Source organism: Dama dama, chromosome 9 (assembly GCF_033118175.1).
Source record: "Dama dama isolate Ldn47 chromosome 9, ASM3311817v1, whole genome shotgun sequence".
Lineage (NCBI taxonomy): Eukaryota > Metazoa > Chordata > Mammalia > Artiodactyla > Cervidae > Dama > Dama dama.
Window position 1 is genome coordinate 26424404 of NC_083689.1, and position 14981 is coordinate 26439384.

General features: G+C 38.0%; 1 protein-coding gene across 2 annotated transcripts in view; it reads left to right on the top strand.

The window, feature by feature from the left end:
- Window positions 1-6064, top strand: part of RAPGEF6 (Rap guanine nucleotide exchange factor 6) — a 235071-nt gene extending 229007 nt beyond the window's left edge. For both annotated transcript variants that reach the window (XM_061150831.1, XM_061150832.1), the window contains 2 exons: window positions 1682-1972; window positions 2645-6064. In XM_061150831.1, coding sequence (XP_061006814.1) covers window positions 1682-1972; window positions 2645-2670 — 317 coding nt within the window. In that variant the 3' untranslated portion in view covers window positions 2671-6064. The remainder of the gene's footprint in view (window positions 1-1681; window positions 1973-2644) is intronic.
- Window positions 6065-14981: the final 8917 nt, after the last annotated feature.

Here is a 14981-nt window from a genome sequence, read left to right on the forward strand (position 1 = left end):
ACTTCTCTGGCGGTCCACTGGTTAAGACTCTGAGCTTCCACTGCAAGGACCACAGCTTCGATCCCTGGTTAGGGAGTTTAGATCGCACATGCTGCATGGTGTGGCCAAAAAAAAAGAAAGAAGTCCAAAACATTTTTCATTATACCTGCCTGGTGCATGTTATGCATGTGCCAACTTCTCTTTGTGGATTCTGTTCTAACTGCACACAGCTTTCTTGGTGTATTCTTTTAGTATTTGCCTGTCAAATACATTTTTCCCTTTCTTGAGTTATGTGAATACTGGGACATAATAGCACCTGGTTTTCTTTTGTGTGGAGTGACTACTTTGAATCAATATTACAATCAACTCTTACGGTTGTTTTTTTTTTATTAAAGCCTTTTAAGTAACCACTATACTGATATGCAAGCGTCTATGTGCTTGGATGTAAAATCTTCCTCTTATCCATTTGGGAAAATAGATTAAAAATGTTTTTTGGGGTTTTTTTGTTCATTTCTAGTTGACTCTGGGCAAATCTCTTAATGTTCTTCATGCTTGTCTTCTCTTAACAACCTCTCTACCTTCTCCTCACTCCATTCTCCTCAGATGGGAATGGAAATCCTTTCTGACCTTGATATTATCTGCAGATTTTACTGGTAGAGTTGTAGAAATTTCAGCATGGACAAACTTGATTATCTAAAGGGAGGATTTTACTGGTCCTTTTTAATTTAGTCTCTTCTTATTGCATATAGATTTGTGTTAGTCACTCAGTTATTTTCGACTCTTCACCAGTCTCCTCTATCCTTGGAATTCTCCAGGCAAGAATACTGGAATGGGTAGCCATTTCCTTCCCCGTGTATATAGATAGTGTTTGTATTTTAAAAGTTACTGATATCATCAAGACATTCAGAGTTACTGGTCCTATGAATCTTGTGGATTGGTCTTAATTTCATGGAACCTTCCTCTTTATCTAACCTATTTCTGGTGCTTTTTGAAGCTTTGCTTTAGACCCAGGGTGTACAAATGTAGGGAAAAAGATTTTAAGTCACTATTATTTTTAATGTCCACTGAGAAAATCAGAGAAAGTTAACTTAAGGTAGATTTCCTAAAATTTTTCTTATTCACTTAAGCACAAAGCAGAGGTTAGGAATAAGGTCCTAGAAGGAATTAGTTCCTCTCTCAAGTTATTTATGTGCCAGCAATGACAACTTACCTACCCTAGAGTGCCAGGAAACAGTGGTTCATGTCAGAGAAAGAGAAAAATAGCACTTAAGTACAGGGCTTAAATGTCATTTCTATGAAAATCTCGCCATTTAATACACTTTAGATATTCAGGATGAATTCTTAAATGTTTCTGACTCACTTTTGGGGCTGGTGTTCCTTGAGGAATTTGTCACACACTTCTGTGATTTGCAGGCTGACCTGTGAAAGGAAGAAGTTTGTCATCAGTGTCATCTCCTTCAACTGTCTCACTCTGTTTAATGTTTGTAAAACCCAGTGTAATTTATGTATTTTAAACACAAATTTAAATATCAAGTTTATTAAGCTTATTAAAAAGTTTTTAATCTATTGCCATTGTGTTCAAATATATTCATTTTGTCAGGTTTTTAAGTTCTATTTTATCATTGTAATAAGTGTTGTGTTTTTTTTTTTTCCATTTCTTCTGTTTTTCATTAACGTTTCCATTGCTTATTTTTCATGCCAGTGTACTGTGTCACCTCACCCAAGAAGGAGGATAGGTATAGGGAGCCACCTCCCACTCCTCCAGGATACATGGGGATTTCTTTAGCAGACCTAAAGGAAGGAGCCCACCTCCACCTAAAACCTCCAGAATATAGTGTGGCGGTGCAGAGGTCAAAGCTGATGCATAACAGCCTCTCTAGACTGCCACCAGCTTCTCTCAGTAGCAGCCCTGTGGCCTGTGTTCCATCGAAGAGTGTAATTCAGCCTCAGAGGCATAAACTAGATGTGACTGATGCAGATAGCGAAGCAGATGGTATGTTGACAAACTACCTTAATGACTCTTAAATAAATTGCTTAACACTTTGAATGATCTTTACTCTGGTATTTCATGTAATCAGAAATGTTTTCTTCACTGCTTTAGAAATCTCTGTTAAAAAAAAAAAAAGCCTAAATATGATGGTGTGTTTTTGTAAACGGAGAGGACAAGCTTCTTGTTTCTCTGTGCCCGGTACCCTTCTTCCCGCTCAAATGGAGTACTCATATTTCAGATAGCAGCTCAGCCAAAAGGGATAAGTTTAAGAGAAGACACTTGACATTGGTGGAGTTGTGTTATGTATTAATGCTTGGGCACTTGAAACTCCAAGTATCACAATGTCAAATTGAATCTGAAGTCATGATGTTTGATAGAGTTCCTCTTATTAGCAAAACTTGACTGACTTGACAAAGTTGGCAATAAATGAATTTTATCCTTTTAAACAGTGTAGTAATAAAGTGGTTACAAAGCACTTTTGGAATTCCAATTGATTGTCAGTCTTCAGTGTGGTCAGAACTCAAAAATGTCATTATGGTAAAATCTGGCCTCTGATGGGATATTTGAGAAAATTCTTTGTTGAAATTGACTAATTTTCTAAAAGATAACTAGATTATTAGTTGATCTTTATTAATATGCGGATCTACCACTTAACTGTGTTTCTGTTGTTTTCAGAAAATGAACAGGTTTCAGCAGTGTAGCCTTTGTATTGACCTGGTTGAAGCCTACTGAAAGTCCTGGAAGAAGGAGTGGCAGAACTATCTCACGATTCTGCAGGCCGTTGCCAGCACATAGCACGCTGCTCCCGCTGCTAACCCAGAGGTTCTGTTCCCTGTACTCTGAGCAGTGAGATAGCCTGAGTCATGCTTCCTTTCATTTAATCCCTGCAGATGCATAGTTTCCTCAGCTATGGATGTTGTGCCTGGATACCAGTCTCCGCTTTGCACACCACATCTGCCTTGGGACCACAGTTACTAGAACAAATTCAAACTTGAGTCCTCCCCATATATATATTGCTATAGATTTTCCTTTAACACAATATTTTTAAGATAGTAGAGTGGTAGTATTTTCAAGCCATAGCTTGGGTTAACAGACAAATTCAGAATGTCTGCCAATGCCAAGGATAGTTTTATGTATTTGAAAAGTAACTTATTATTTGAAGTTTGTGGTTTTGTTTGTATTTGGGAGCTCTAGTTAACTGATGTTCATGTTTGAGGCCATAAAACTGTCTCTGATCTGACCAAACAGAAGCCATCTTTACAGGATGATAATACCTTTGACTATACAGAGATGTAACCATCTGTAGCACCAATGCAATGTGGGTCTGTTTGAATGGAACAGGAATCCTTTTGCTGTTGAGATGTTAAGAAGGAAAAATACTGCCATCTGCTGGTCAGGATTTGGAAAGCCAAATGAAGCTACCACAGAGTCAGCAGCCTTTTGGGAAAAGGAGGGGGTATGATGGGGTGTATAGCAATCCTAATTTCCAAAGAATGAAATTTTTATCTTACGTAACACGTATAAAAATTCTTTCTAAAAAAAAAAAAAAAAAAATTCTTTCTGAAGCGAACGTCATGCCCTATCTAACTGTAAGTATAAATCCAATAAATGGAGACTGAGTTCTAGAGAGTTCCACTCTGTAGGAACCTGTAACTAAAATTTTTCACAACTCAGATATGGAGTTCTTTCTTAATGGATGTGTTATCGTTGGCAGTGTAATCATGAAGATAATTTAGCTTTGTGCTAAGTGTTCTGCAGCATTCACCACCCCCACCCCCATCTCAAAGCACAAGGCTTTTTTCAATCTTAATAAACACTGCAGCTCCCAGTTGACTGTAGGTAAAGTTTGGCATGCCAGAATCAATGATTGGTTGAAAATTTTGTGGGGGAAAGAGGAGCTAGAATTATGGAAATGATTATTTCTTGGTTCTCACTTCAGGCCTTGAGAGGAAGGGGATATATTACATATATATAATATATATATATCTCCTGTTGGGCATGGCACTCTTAAATATTAAAATTTCAGTAATTGTTTACTGGATGAGACGGAGTTTCCAACATTATAAAAAAGTATAATGTTTTCTATATCTTTAGTTTAAATATTTTCATTTGTTTTTTAGTATAAAGGCAAATGAAAGTTTAATAAACTTCTGTGACTACCAAAAAAACAAAAGCCAAAGCCATTAATGTGCACTACCCGGATCAACTTGCAACCAAAAATAGGTTTACTTCTGAGTGGTTGTCCATATGTGAATTTATAGGGTTTAGTTGGCTTATGACTTCCTTTTGAAAAGTTTGTTCTCATTTTTTTTCCTAGCTCTCTCTCCCTTCTATCATCCTCCTATTTCCTTTATTTTAAAATCATAAATCAGTTTCAACTGGTAGATGGCAGTAGTCCATCTTTTCTATCAAAATGACAGTTTCTTCATCTTAGGAAAGATCACATGTCTGAAAAATTCCCACGGGCAAAAAATTGTAAATCGGAAACTTAAGCCTTAGAAATTTAACCCCCAGGTATGTTAGAATGAGGCCAGTTGGCTCCGTAGCTGTCTTGGCCCATTGAAATGGAAAGTAACCTGGATCAAAAATCTAATAATAGTTTGAAAGTCACACTGCAAAGTTTTGATCTATAAACAGTGGTCCTTTGATCATAAATTTTTCTTTCACTGATTTACACAATATTATTTTCATGTCCAGAGCAAAACAAAGAAAGTGAAAGATATTTTTGCTATAACCATCTTTTTATCAAATTTGGGTATTTATTCTCACCATTTTGTATCCACTTCCCAGAAAAATGGGCTGTTTGCACAGTATGTTTTTTTAACAGGTCTTTCAAATCGTTGTCCTTAATGTTGTCGATAATCATCTTGCACAGAGTCAGAGGCTTGTGGTTTTGGACTTGCACCTTGTAGCTGCCCTTGTTTTCCTGTAGCTTGAACTGTGAGTGTTTGGATCAGCTGATCACATTGATCAGGAACTAGCCAAATGCTTTGTAGTTTGATATGTGTGTATCCCTTAAAAAGGTCGTGGCATTTTGAGCTTTATGTTTTGATATCAGGTACATTCCTGCCTTCTCTTAGTTTGTCACATGACTAGAACAAGAGAAGCCTTAACCTATACTTGCTCCATTTCTCAGTCCCCTTGTTTTTGTTTTTATGTTATGAATTTATAAGCATACTAAAGAGACTTGTGCCCTCATCGTACCACAACTCTGAATCTGCCAGGAATATTGAAGCAGTAAATCCTCACTGCAAACTTGCCAAATAATGAATTTCAACAACAAAAAAAATCTCTTCATGATGAAAGACATAGAGAATTAATAACCCCAATATGTACTTCCATAAAAGTTTATTGTAACTTAATAGAGTATTACTTTCTCCAAATGATTACTTTCAGTATGATATTTGGGGAGAAAAAGCCTTCAAATGATTTTTATGAGGGTGATAAGTCTGCATAACCACCTTGAAAATCTCCTAGGCTTGAAATGTGACAGTAATCATGGAGATATCCAAACCTAAGTTTTATAAAGTGTTCTCTCCCCTTCAAGAAGAAGGGGAGAGTTTCCTTGTGTATTTAAAACTCATTGTTATTCTGATATATGTTTCTAAAACATGTGATATTAAAATAGATGTATCCCTTTAGTATTACCGTAAAGGCTAGAGCAAAGGGATAAATCTTCAAAAGTGTTAAAGTACATTTTCAGATTTAAACTTGAACTCCAGTCCATCTTTAATTTTTGTTGTGCTTTTTAAGGCTTCTTTACTTTTGATACACAGAATGCAGTTGTACTTGACCTTTTAAAATTGAAACATGAGCTTATCAGCAAAAGACAAAACTGCACAGTCATAATAATCAAATAGCAATTATACTGCACAATTCAGTGATTGTAAAGTATCCTGTAACAAGCAATGTTTGTCTCCTATTTTTTGATACCTCTTAAACTTATGTCTTTTAGAAAGACAGTGCCTCTGTATGCTTTTTGTATTTTTATTGAGTGTAAATATTTGTTATATTTTTGGTTAAGAGAATGTAAAAGTACCATTTATTATCATGTCTACTAATACATTGGTGGAATCAATAAAGAATCTAATCAGTTGTCTCTGCATGTTATTGCTAATGTGTGGGAGCCGGTCAGGTAATTACTCCAGTCACTCAAGAGGACCAGTCTGGGACCTGCATTGGTATGAAGGCATTTTTTGTTTTTAGTCTCCAGAGAAATTGGAATTGTCCAGTTACAGTTGACATTACAGTATCTGTCAAACATCTGGCTGTTGAGTTTTGTAAAAGTGTGTTTGGGAGCTTGCCAGGTAGCCCAGTGGTTGGGAACCCACCCTGCCGTTCAGGGGACCCAGGTGTGACCCTGGTCAGGGACCTGAGACCCCACATGCCGGGGAACAGCTCACCCCGCACACCGCAGCTGCTCAGCTCCGGCGGCCCGGAGCCCAAGAGCCACAACTAGAGAGCTCATGCACTGCAACCAGAAATCCTGCATGATGCAACTAGCTGGGACGATGCAGCCAGTATTTTCGTAAAAAGTGTATTCGACTACAAACCAACTTTATCAGTGGCTTAAACCCTATTGGAGCTTGGTTTTCTTTTGTAACAGAAGAGTCTGCCGGCAGACTCTCTCAGGCTGGTGCAGAGATTCCACATGCTATTGAGGTCTCAGGGATTCTGACATTTACACCTGAGGATGCCACCAAGTGTTTCAAGAAGAAAGGATTTGCTGGAAAGGTGCAAACATGTGTCCCTTTTATTAGCAGAACAGCTTTTCAAGAACTCCACTTGCATAATTTCTGTTTACCTCTCACCAGTCAAAACTGTCATACTGAGTGTCCTTAGGCAAAGGAAGGTAACAGAGGAGAAGGCAATGTGAAGCCTGCAGAGAGTTGTGGCCACTGGTGAAAGAATGCCTCCAGTCACCAGGAAGGAGGAGAAACTAGGAAGAGACCCCTCCTTGGAGCCTCAGAGGAAGTGCCACCCAGCCAACACCTTGCTGTTGGTCTTCTGGCCTGTTGTTTTAACCACTCAGCTTTTGGTATTGTGTTAATGGCCATCCTAGAAAACTAATGCATGCTACTGTTTTTGTCTGAATTAAAGGATATAGTGTTCGTAAGTACACCACGGGAACAACCGCATCTCACTGCCTTCAAGAAGCATGTGTTAAACAAAGGTAAGAGAGGCCCAGAGGCTTCCTTTCCAACTGGCTGGTCAGCCTGTTGCGTTTCCAAGTGTTCACAGAAGGGACATTTGCTATCGTGCTTGCCACGCTTGGTATTTTTCGTTTTTCTACTTTCAGGAGTTCTGGTAAGTATGTACTGGTATCTTTATGTGGTTTTTAACTTTAATTTCCATAATTACTAGTAATGCTAATAAGCATCTTTTCAAATACTTATTGGCCATTTGGATACTGTCTTATGTGAGGTGTCTCTAGGTCTTCCGTTTTTTATTTGTTGCTAATGTGGTGAAATACAATTGTTTTATAATGACTTGCTCGATTCATTTATTGATTCTAACAGCTTTTAGATTCTTTTGAATTTTCTATATTCTCCTGGAAATTTTCTACAGGCAGTGAGCTGGGGCCGTGGAGGGCTTATGTGCTGAAGGATTACATGCTTTAGTGCCTCGTGTCAAGGGTCTTAAGTGGTTGTGGCTTTGTTTTATATATTTTGTCTAGTTTTTTGTTTTAGGGAGGAAGATAAAGTGCTGATTTCTCCATGCTGATCAGAAGCAGAAGTCATATTTAAATTTTAATATAAAAATAATAATAAAATCTTAATACAGCTCTCTCAGTAAATGAGAGCACACACAGTTTCCCCGCCACCCCACCAAAACAAAGCGTAAGGATAATTGCTTTGAGGTGATTATGGAGCATTTGTCAAAGCTGACTGTAGGTTAGGTCATAAAATATTAACAAATTTCAAAAAATTGTATTCTCATAGAGAAGGCTGTCTGCAGCAGAATTAATGGGAAATTGGTAACAAAAATTACAAAAGTTGGAAGTTAAAAGAGAATATACCTCCCAGTAACCCAGTAGAAAGTAGAAATTATTTTGAACCAAATGAAAACAGGAATATCAAGTCACAACCTTTTGGATGTGATTAAAGGGAACAGTGTAGCATTTAAAGTGCACATATTAGAAAAGCAGAAAGGCTAAAAATGGATTAGCTAAATCTCAAGAATCCAGAATAATAGCAAATTAAATTCAAATAGATGGGAAAAATAATAGCAGCAATTAGTGAAATATGTAACATGACAAAAAAAAAAAAAAAAGGACTAGCAAAGCAGTAAGACTGATAAAATTTCTAAACTCTTGGTGAGGATGATCAAGGAAAAAGAAAAATGGCGAAACTAACCAATGTTAGAAACAACATTATTATAGTTATTAGAAACGCAGAGTTTGAATAAAACGTGGATGAAATAAACATAGAAAAACAAAACTTAGCAACACTGTAGTAAAGAAAATTCAGTAGTCCCATAACTACGAAAGAAGTCGAGTCTCATTAGCCTTTCCATTGAGAAAACTTGTCCTGGATGGCACTATCTGTAACTTAAACCCAACACTTAGAGAAGCAGTGACACTGGTACTTCTAACAAAATAACTCAGCGATAGTAGGGATTTCTTAAATAAGATTCTCATAAGAAAATACTAACAATAAAGGAAATGGTATATTTCACTGTCTTAAAAACATGTTCATCAAAAAATAACCATTTAAAAGAACAAAAAGCTAGAGTTGGAAAATATATTGTAATTCATATTGCCCTTCAGTGCACAGGTATACAGAATATATAAAGTACTTCTTTCTATCAAAAGAAAAAGCACCCAAATTAAAAAAAAAAAGGGGGGGGGGCAAAAGAAATAAAGAAGCACTTCATTAAGAGGCGAGACTGTCCAATAAATATGAAAAAGTGCTTAGTCTTATAATGAAAAGCTCTGCATAATTTTGAAATTAATGATGAGGGAAGTGTTAGCCTTGCTGCCTCCTGTTGGAAGTTTGGTGGAAGAGACAAGAACGGCTAAATTAGGGGAAGTTGTAAGGTGCACTGCAACCACCAGATGGCGCCACATTTCAGTGTGACTCTTCCTGGGGTCTCAAGTTAGTTTAAAAAGGTGAGAGCCAGACTTAATTGTCCTCATATTTAGTTTGTTTATTTTAGGTTGTGCAGCGTGAATTGTGAAAGTTTACAACGTGGTAATTTTATTTACATACACATTGGGAAATGATAACCACAGTCAATATATTCATCATCTCATGTAGTTACCTTTTTTTTTTTTTGCAGCATTATTCACAATAGGAAGATGTGCAGACTAGCTAAGTATCCATTCCTGGCTAAATGGATAAGGAGAATGTGTGTGTACATATACATATAATTTTTTCATTTCTTTAGCAAGCTCACCTTCCTCAAATTTCTTGCTAAATGATGTAATTCCTCAAAAACAAAAAAGGTAGAACAAGGTAATTTTTTAATGTTTCCAGATATGTCTGTGGGCCATAGTGAAATGTTTCAGAAGACTTCTCCTTCACCGAGGTAATAAAGCATTTCCAATCAGGAAATACAGAATTTTAGACATTCTGTTTGGATAATCTTCAGATAATGGTCAGTGTGGATGTAGCTATTTCCTAATACAGTGTTTGTACATTTAGACATAGGACTTGGAATATTTAATGAGTGGTGGTTTTTTTCCAGGCCCCCCAAGGGAAATTTTCCAGAAAATACAAATGGCCCAACTCTGAACAGGAATGAAAAGCAGACAAAAGAGCCCAATTAAACTTCTAAAAATCTACACTTACCAACGTCTCCACAGACGCCTGGCAGCTGCTCATCTGTTCTGACTACTTGGTATTTTTTATTTTTTAACATTGACCATTTTGGTGGATATGTAATGGTGTTTTATTGTGGTTTTAGTTTTCATTTCCCTTGTTGTTAGTGGAGTTGAGCTTTTCATATTTATGTGAACCACTTAATTTGCACTGTTGTGAAATGCTTTATGAGTATTTTTCTTATCAATTTATAAATATTCTGTGTGTGTATACATGTATAAGTTGTGTATGTATATGTGTTTCTGGATGTGGCTGCTTCACGTTGCATCTGTGGCAGGTATCCTCTCACACTCTTGGCTCGTTTGTCACAGCCTTAATAGTGTCTCTTGATGAAGTTCTTAATTTTGAACTAGAGAAATTTATTCTCCTTTATGGGTAGTGCATTGTGATCTGTTTAAGAAGTTTTCCTCTACTCCAACATATTTGTAATTTTTAGATACTTGGGTGTTTTGCCTTTTAAATTTAGCTCTGAAATATATCTGGAATAGGTTTTTGTGTGTAGTGTGAGGTAGAGGTCAGGTTTTATTCTCACACCTACAGATCATTCCCACACTTTATTGAAAAGGTAAGTTCTTGGCACTTGAATGACATCAGCTATCCATATGTATATGAGTTTATCTGGGGTGTGTTCTCTCTTATCAGCTGTTTGTTCTTCCATCCCCTATATCTCATTGTCTTAATTACTCTAGTATTATAATACATACTAATATCTGGTAGAGAAAGTTTTCTGACACTGTTCTTTTTCAAGTTTATGTTAGCTGCTATTGTATCACTGCATTTCCAAATGAATTTTACAACCAGCTTATCAGCTTATATACATACATATGCACACACAAACATCTGAAGTTTTGAGTGGGTTTTTCTTGAAATTTTATACCAACTTGAAGGAAATTACTGTCTTTATAAAATTTAGTCTCTCATATCCCAGTGTATGTCTCCATTTACTTAGATTTGCTATTGCTGTCACTGTTTTACTCTTTTGGTTTCAGGGTTTCATATTCTCATATAAGATTTATTTTTAAGTGTTTAAAGTATTTTTTTTTCTTCTCCTGCTTTATTGAGTTAAATACTTGGCAGATAAATATTGTGTATGATTTAGATGTGTGTCTTAGTTCATTTGGGCTGGTGTAACGAAATACTACAGACTGGATGGCTTATGAACAAAGAAATTTCTTTGTCACAGTTCTGAAGGCTGAGACGTCGAAGATCAAGATGCTGATAGATTTGGAGTCTGGTGAGAACTTGCTTTCCTCACGGAACAGAAGTGAGGGATCTCTCTGGGACCTCTTTTATAAAGGGCACTAGCCCCATTCATGAGGGCTCCACCGTAATGACCTATTGGCCTTACTTTCTAATATCACCTTCAGAGATTAGGATGTCAACATATGAAATTGGGGGCAGGGGTCACAAACATTTATTGTATAGCAGTGTACACTATATAATGTGATGGATTTATACACGTATACATTGTAAAATGACTATTACAGTTAAGCTAATTAACATAGCCATCACCTCACATAGTTACAGTTTGTGTGTGTGTGTGGTGAGAACACTCAATATCAACTTATTCTTTAGCACATTTCAAGTTTATAATACAGTAGTGGTAACCGTGGTCATGGTATACAGTACCACTCCAGAACTTACTCATCCCACATAACTGAATCTCTGCACATTTTGATCAACATCGCCATTTCCCTCCACCCCTCACCCCTGAGTAAACACGAGATTGCACATATTAGTGAGATCATGCAGTATTTTTCTGTGCTTGGCTTCTTTTGCTCAGCATAATGTTCTCCTGTGCCTTAGTCTCTCATCCTCAGATCAGGTTAACAACAACCTGATAAGCTATGTGGATGAAATGAGTTAATGCAAGTGCAATCCTTTGATATCGCTTAGCCACCTGAAAAGTTTCTCGCTAATTGTAAGCTGTATTATCACTCCCTATGGCTTGTGGCTTCCCTGGCGGCTCAGATGGTAAAGCATCTGCCTGCAGTGCGGGAGACCAGGGTTTGATCCCTGGGTTGGGAAGATCCCCTGGAGAAGGAAATGGCAACCCACTCCAGTACTCTTGCCTGGAAAATCCCATGGATGGAGGAGCCTGGTAGGCTGCAGTCCATGGGGTCGCAACACACTCCCTCTCTCTCTTCCTTTTTCATAGCTGAATAGATCTTACCCCAACTCTTCCACCTCACCTTCTTTCCTAGAATTTAATTTCTTTGCCCAATATAGTCTTGCCTGGCCGAGACTCCTTAATCAAAGGGTCATTTATCAGACAACCTCAAGTATCCTAAATATAATCAAAATGCTCCAAAATTAAGTTGATTGCATGTAGAAAATGCATTATAGTCTTGACTTTTCAATGAGACCCAGAGCTTTCTTGTTTCCTAGAGTAAAGTCAAAACTTAAAACATGTGAGTGGGAAAGTTGAAGGAAGCATATTAATAGCAGTAGGGCAGCCTGAGAGAGGAGCTGTCTGAAAACTATAAAGAGAACTTACCGGGCAGTCTGGGGCATAGGCAGGATGCACCCCAGGGATCTCTGAGGGTTATTACTAAACAAACATTGTCTTGTTGGACAAGAAATTCATTCTGTAAATTTTGATTTCTAAATTGTTTGTAACAGCAATTTTATCGTCAGTAGAGCCTCAGGGTCCATTCTGCACTGATGAGAACAGAGTGTGTATTTTATATTTTCATACTTGAAATATGTATAATATTAGAAATATACTTCAAATTTTTTTTAAGTTTTTAAATAAAAGATCTCTTCTTCAACAACAAAATAAAACAACTCACAATGTTAAAGTGGGCAAAAGACTTAGAGATTTTTCAAAAAAGAGAAATGGCCAATAAGCACAGGAAAAGATGTTCAACATCACTAATCAAAAAAGAAGTGAAAAAAATTATATATTAAATACCTCACATCCATTGAAATAGCTATGCCCACCCCCCCAAAAAAGAAAAAACGAGAAAACTACAAGTGAGAAACTGGAACCCTTTGTACTCAGTGAAAATGTAAAATGGTTACATCTCTGATAGAAAAGAATATGGAGGTTCCTGAAAAAGTAAGTAACAATACCACCATGTCATCCAGAAATCCCACTTCTGGCTGTGTATCCAAAAGACTTGAGAGTAGCCGCAAAGGCGGTTCTGTATACTCGTGCATTGTTCACAACTGCCAAAAAGTGGAAGCGGCCCAAATGTCCACTGATGGATAAGCAGATGAATAAAATGTAGTATATATATATGTGAGTAGAATATTCAACTTTTAAAAGGAAGGAAATTCTGAAATATGCTGAAACACGGATGAGTTGTAAGTAAAGTAAAATGTTAAATAAGCCAGGAACAAAAAGATACTGTGTGAGCTATCTAGATTATTTAAATACACAGACACAGAAACTAGGATAGTGGTTGCCAAAGGCTTGGGGAGAGTGAGATGGGGGGCTACCCAGTGTTTTGCAAGATGAAAATGTTCTGGAAGTTGGTTGCACAATAATAATGTGTGTAACTATTGAAATATGCACTGAAAAATGGTTACAATGGTAAATTTATGTGTATTTTACCACAGTTTTTTTAAAATGCCCCCTAAAAATCTAACCCAAGAAAGATTAACAAATGAAATATTTGTGGTGGCTGCAGCTAGAGAAGGAGAGGAAAACTCATCACGGTAGCAGAGGATTTCAGCTCCTTGTGAAACCAGAAGTATGTTAAGGGCAGTTTGTATGCACCTAATAAACCCAAACTCCAAATGCTCTCTCCTCCTGGGTCTCATCCATAAAATCTGTAGGGCACTAGAGATCAAGTAGCTGGTCAGCCCTGAGATTTGCACCAAGGGCCAAAACTCACAGGGAAACTTGACCCTGGGTTTTAACTTTGGCTTGTCAAGCACTCATTTCACTAAGACCCTAGGGCTTCTTCATGCTGAGGAGCCGATGAACTTGAAAGCAGCTATTTTTCTATCAACACCAACGTTAGATACTTAAATCCTATTTGAACTCAGAACTTCCTTTGAGAGGCAGAGTAATAAGCAAGATGAACTAAAGAATGGTTTTCTGCCCCAGGAAGTCACAGAAGGGGTAGGTGTTGTGTCGTCGTCTGGAGATTGGCTGGGGACCCAGGTGCTCAGTGTGGTGGAAGTCATCTATCCTCTGATCATCTGTTCCGTCACCTATATATGACGTTGGAAGAGTAAAACTGTACGAGGATGGATTTGAGAATGAGCCAAGCCCACGCCTGCCAGGTGACCAGTGTTTACTAAATGTCTCCTCAGCTTCTCCCGCCGGTGTCCCATCCTCTTGTAGCCCCACAGCCAGACCATCCTCCCTTCCCTGTGAGGCCAGGAATGTAAAGTGCTTTTGGCAATCTGGAACTAATTGAAGTCTGATAGGTAAAACAAAAATTGAGCCTATATGTTAATTAAAATTGGAAAGAAAATAGAAATCATAGTTTTGTGTTTTTACCACCTTTTTCACCGGAAGCCTATGCTGCTGATTTTCTCTCATACAAGGCCTGGTAAGTCCTTCATTCTGAGAACCACCAAGGGTGGCGTTGAGCTAGACTGACACACCTGCTCTTCTCTGGTTGGCTGTTGTATGTGAGAGCCATAGCAGAGACTGTGAGGCAGGGTGGGGTCACCCACTACCAAGCAGAGAAAGGAGGGTGCCAGCATCAGGGAACAAAATGAATGGCCTGCATTGTAAAATCCAGGTCAAGAAGGTCTGTTAAATCCTAGAAGACGTCGTGTTTGCCACTCACTGAATTCCTGAGGCAGCTGGCTGGGCTGCACTGGTGTGTCCCTTCCTTAGTGTCAGCATACGAGGAAAGGCCTCCGTCCACATCAGAGTTTTTTGTACATGGTATTGTTCACATGAGACTCTGTGTCAACATCTGTGTCTGGCCCTGTGTGGTATCATGGACTTTAATGGAAAACACTGAATGGTTTTCCATAGACAAATATATGGTTTTTCTATAAACATGCACCCTTAGGTCCCTGCTGTGTGCTAGGCATGGTGAGGATGCTCTGAAAAAGCATCAGGCATCATCTTACTAGTGGCATCTAGCAAAGACCTTGGTGTGTAACGGCCTCTACAGCCAGGGACTCCTGCTGCTACAGGAACGCATATCCTGAGGTGCTGGGCAGTTGCTGAATAACTTGAGCTTCTGACATGCCTCTCATAGGGTCTTTGGTTCCTG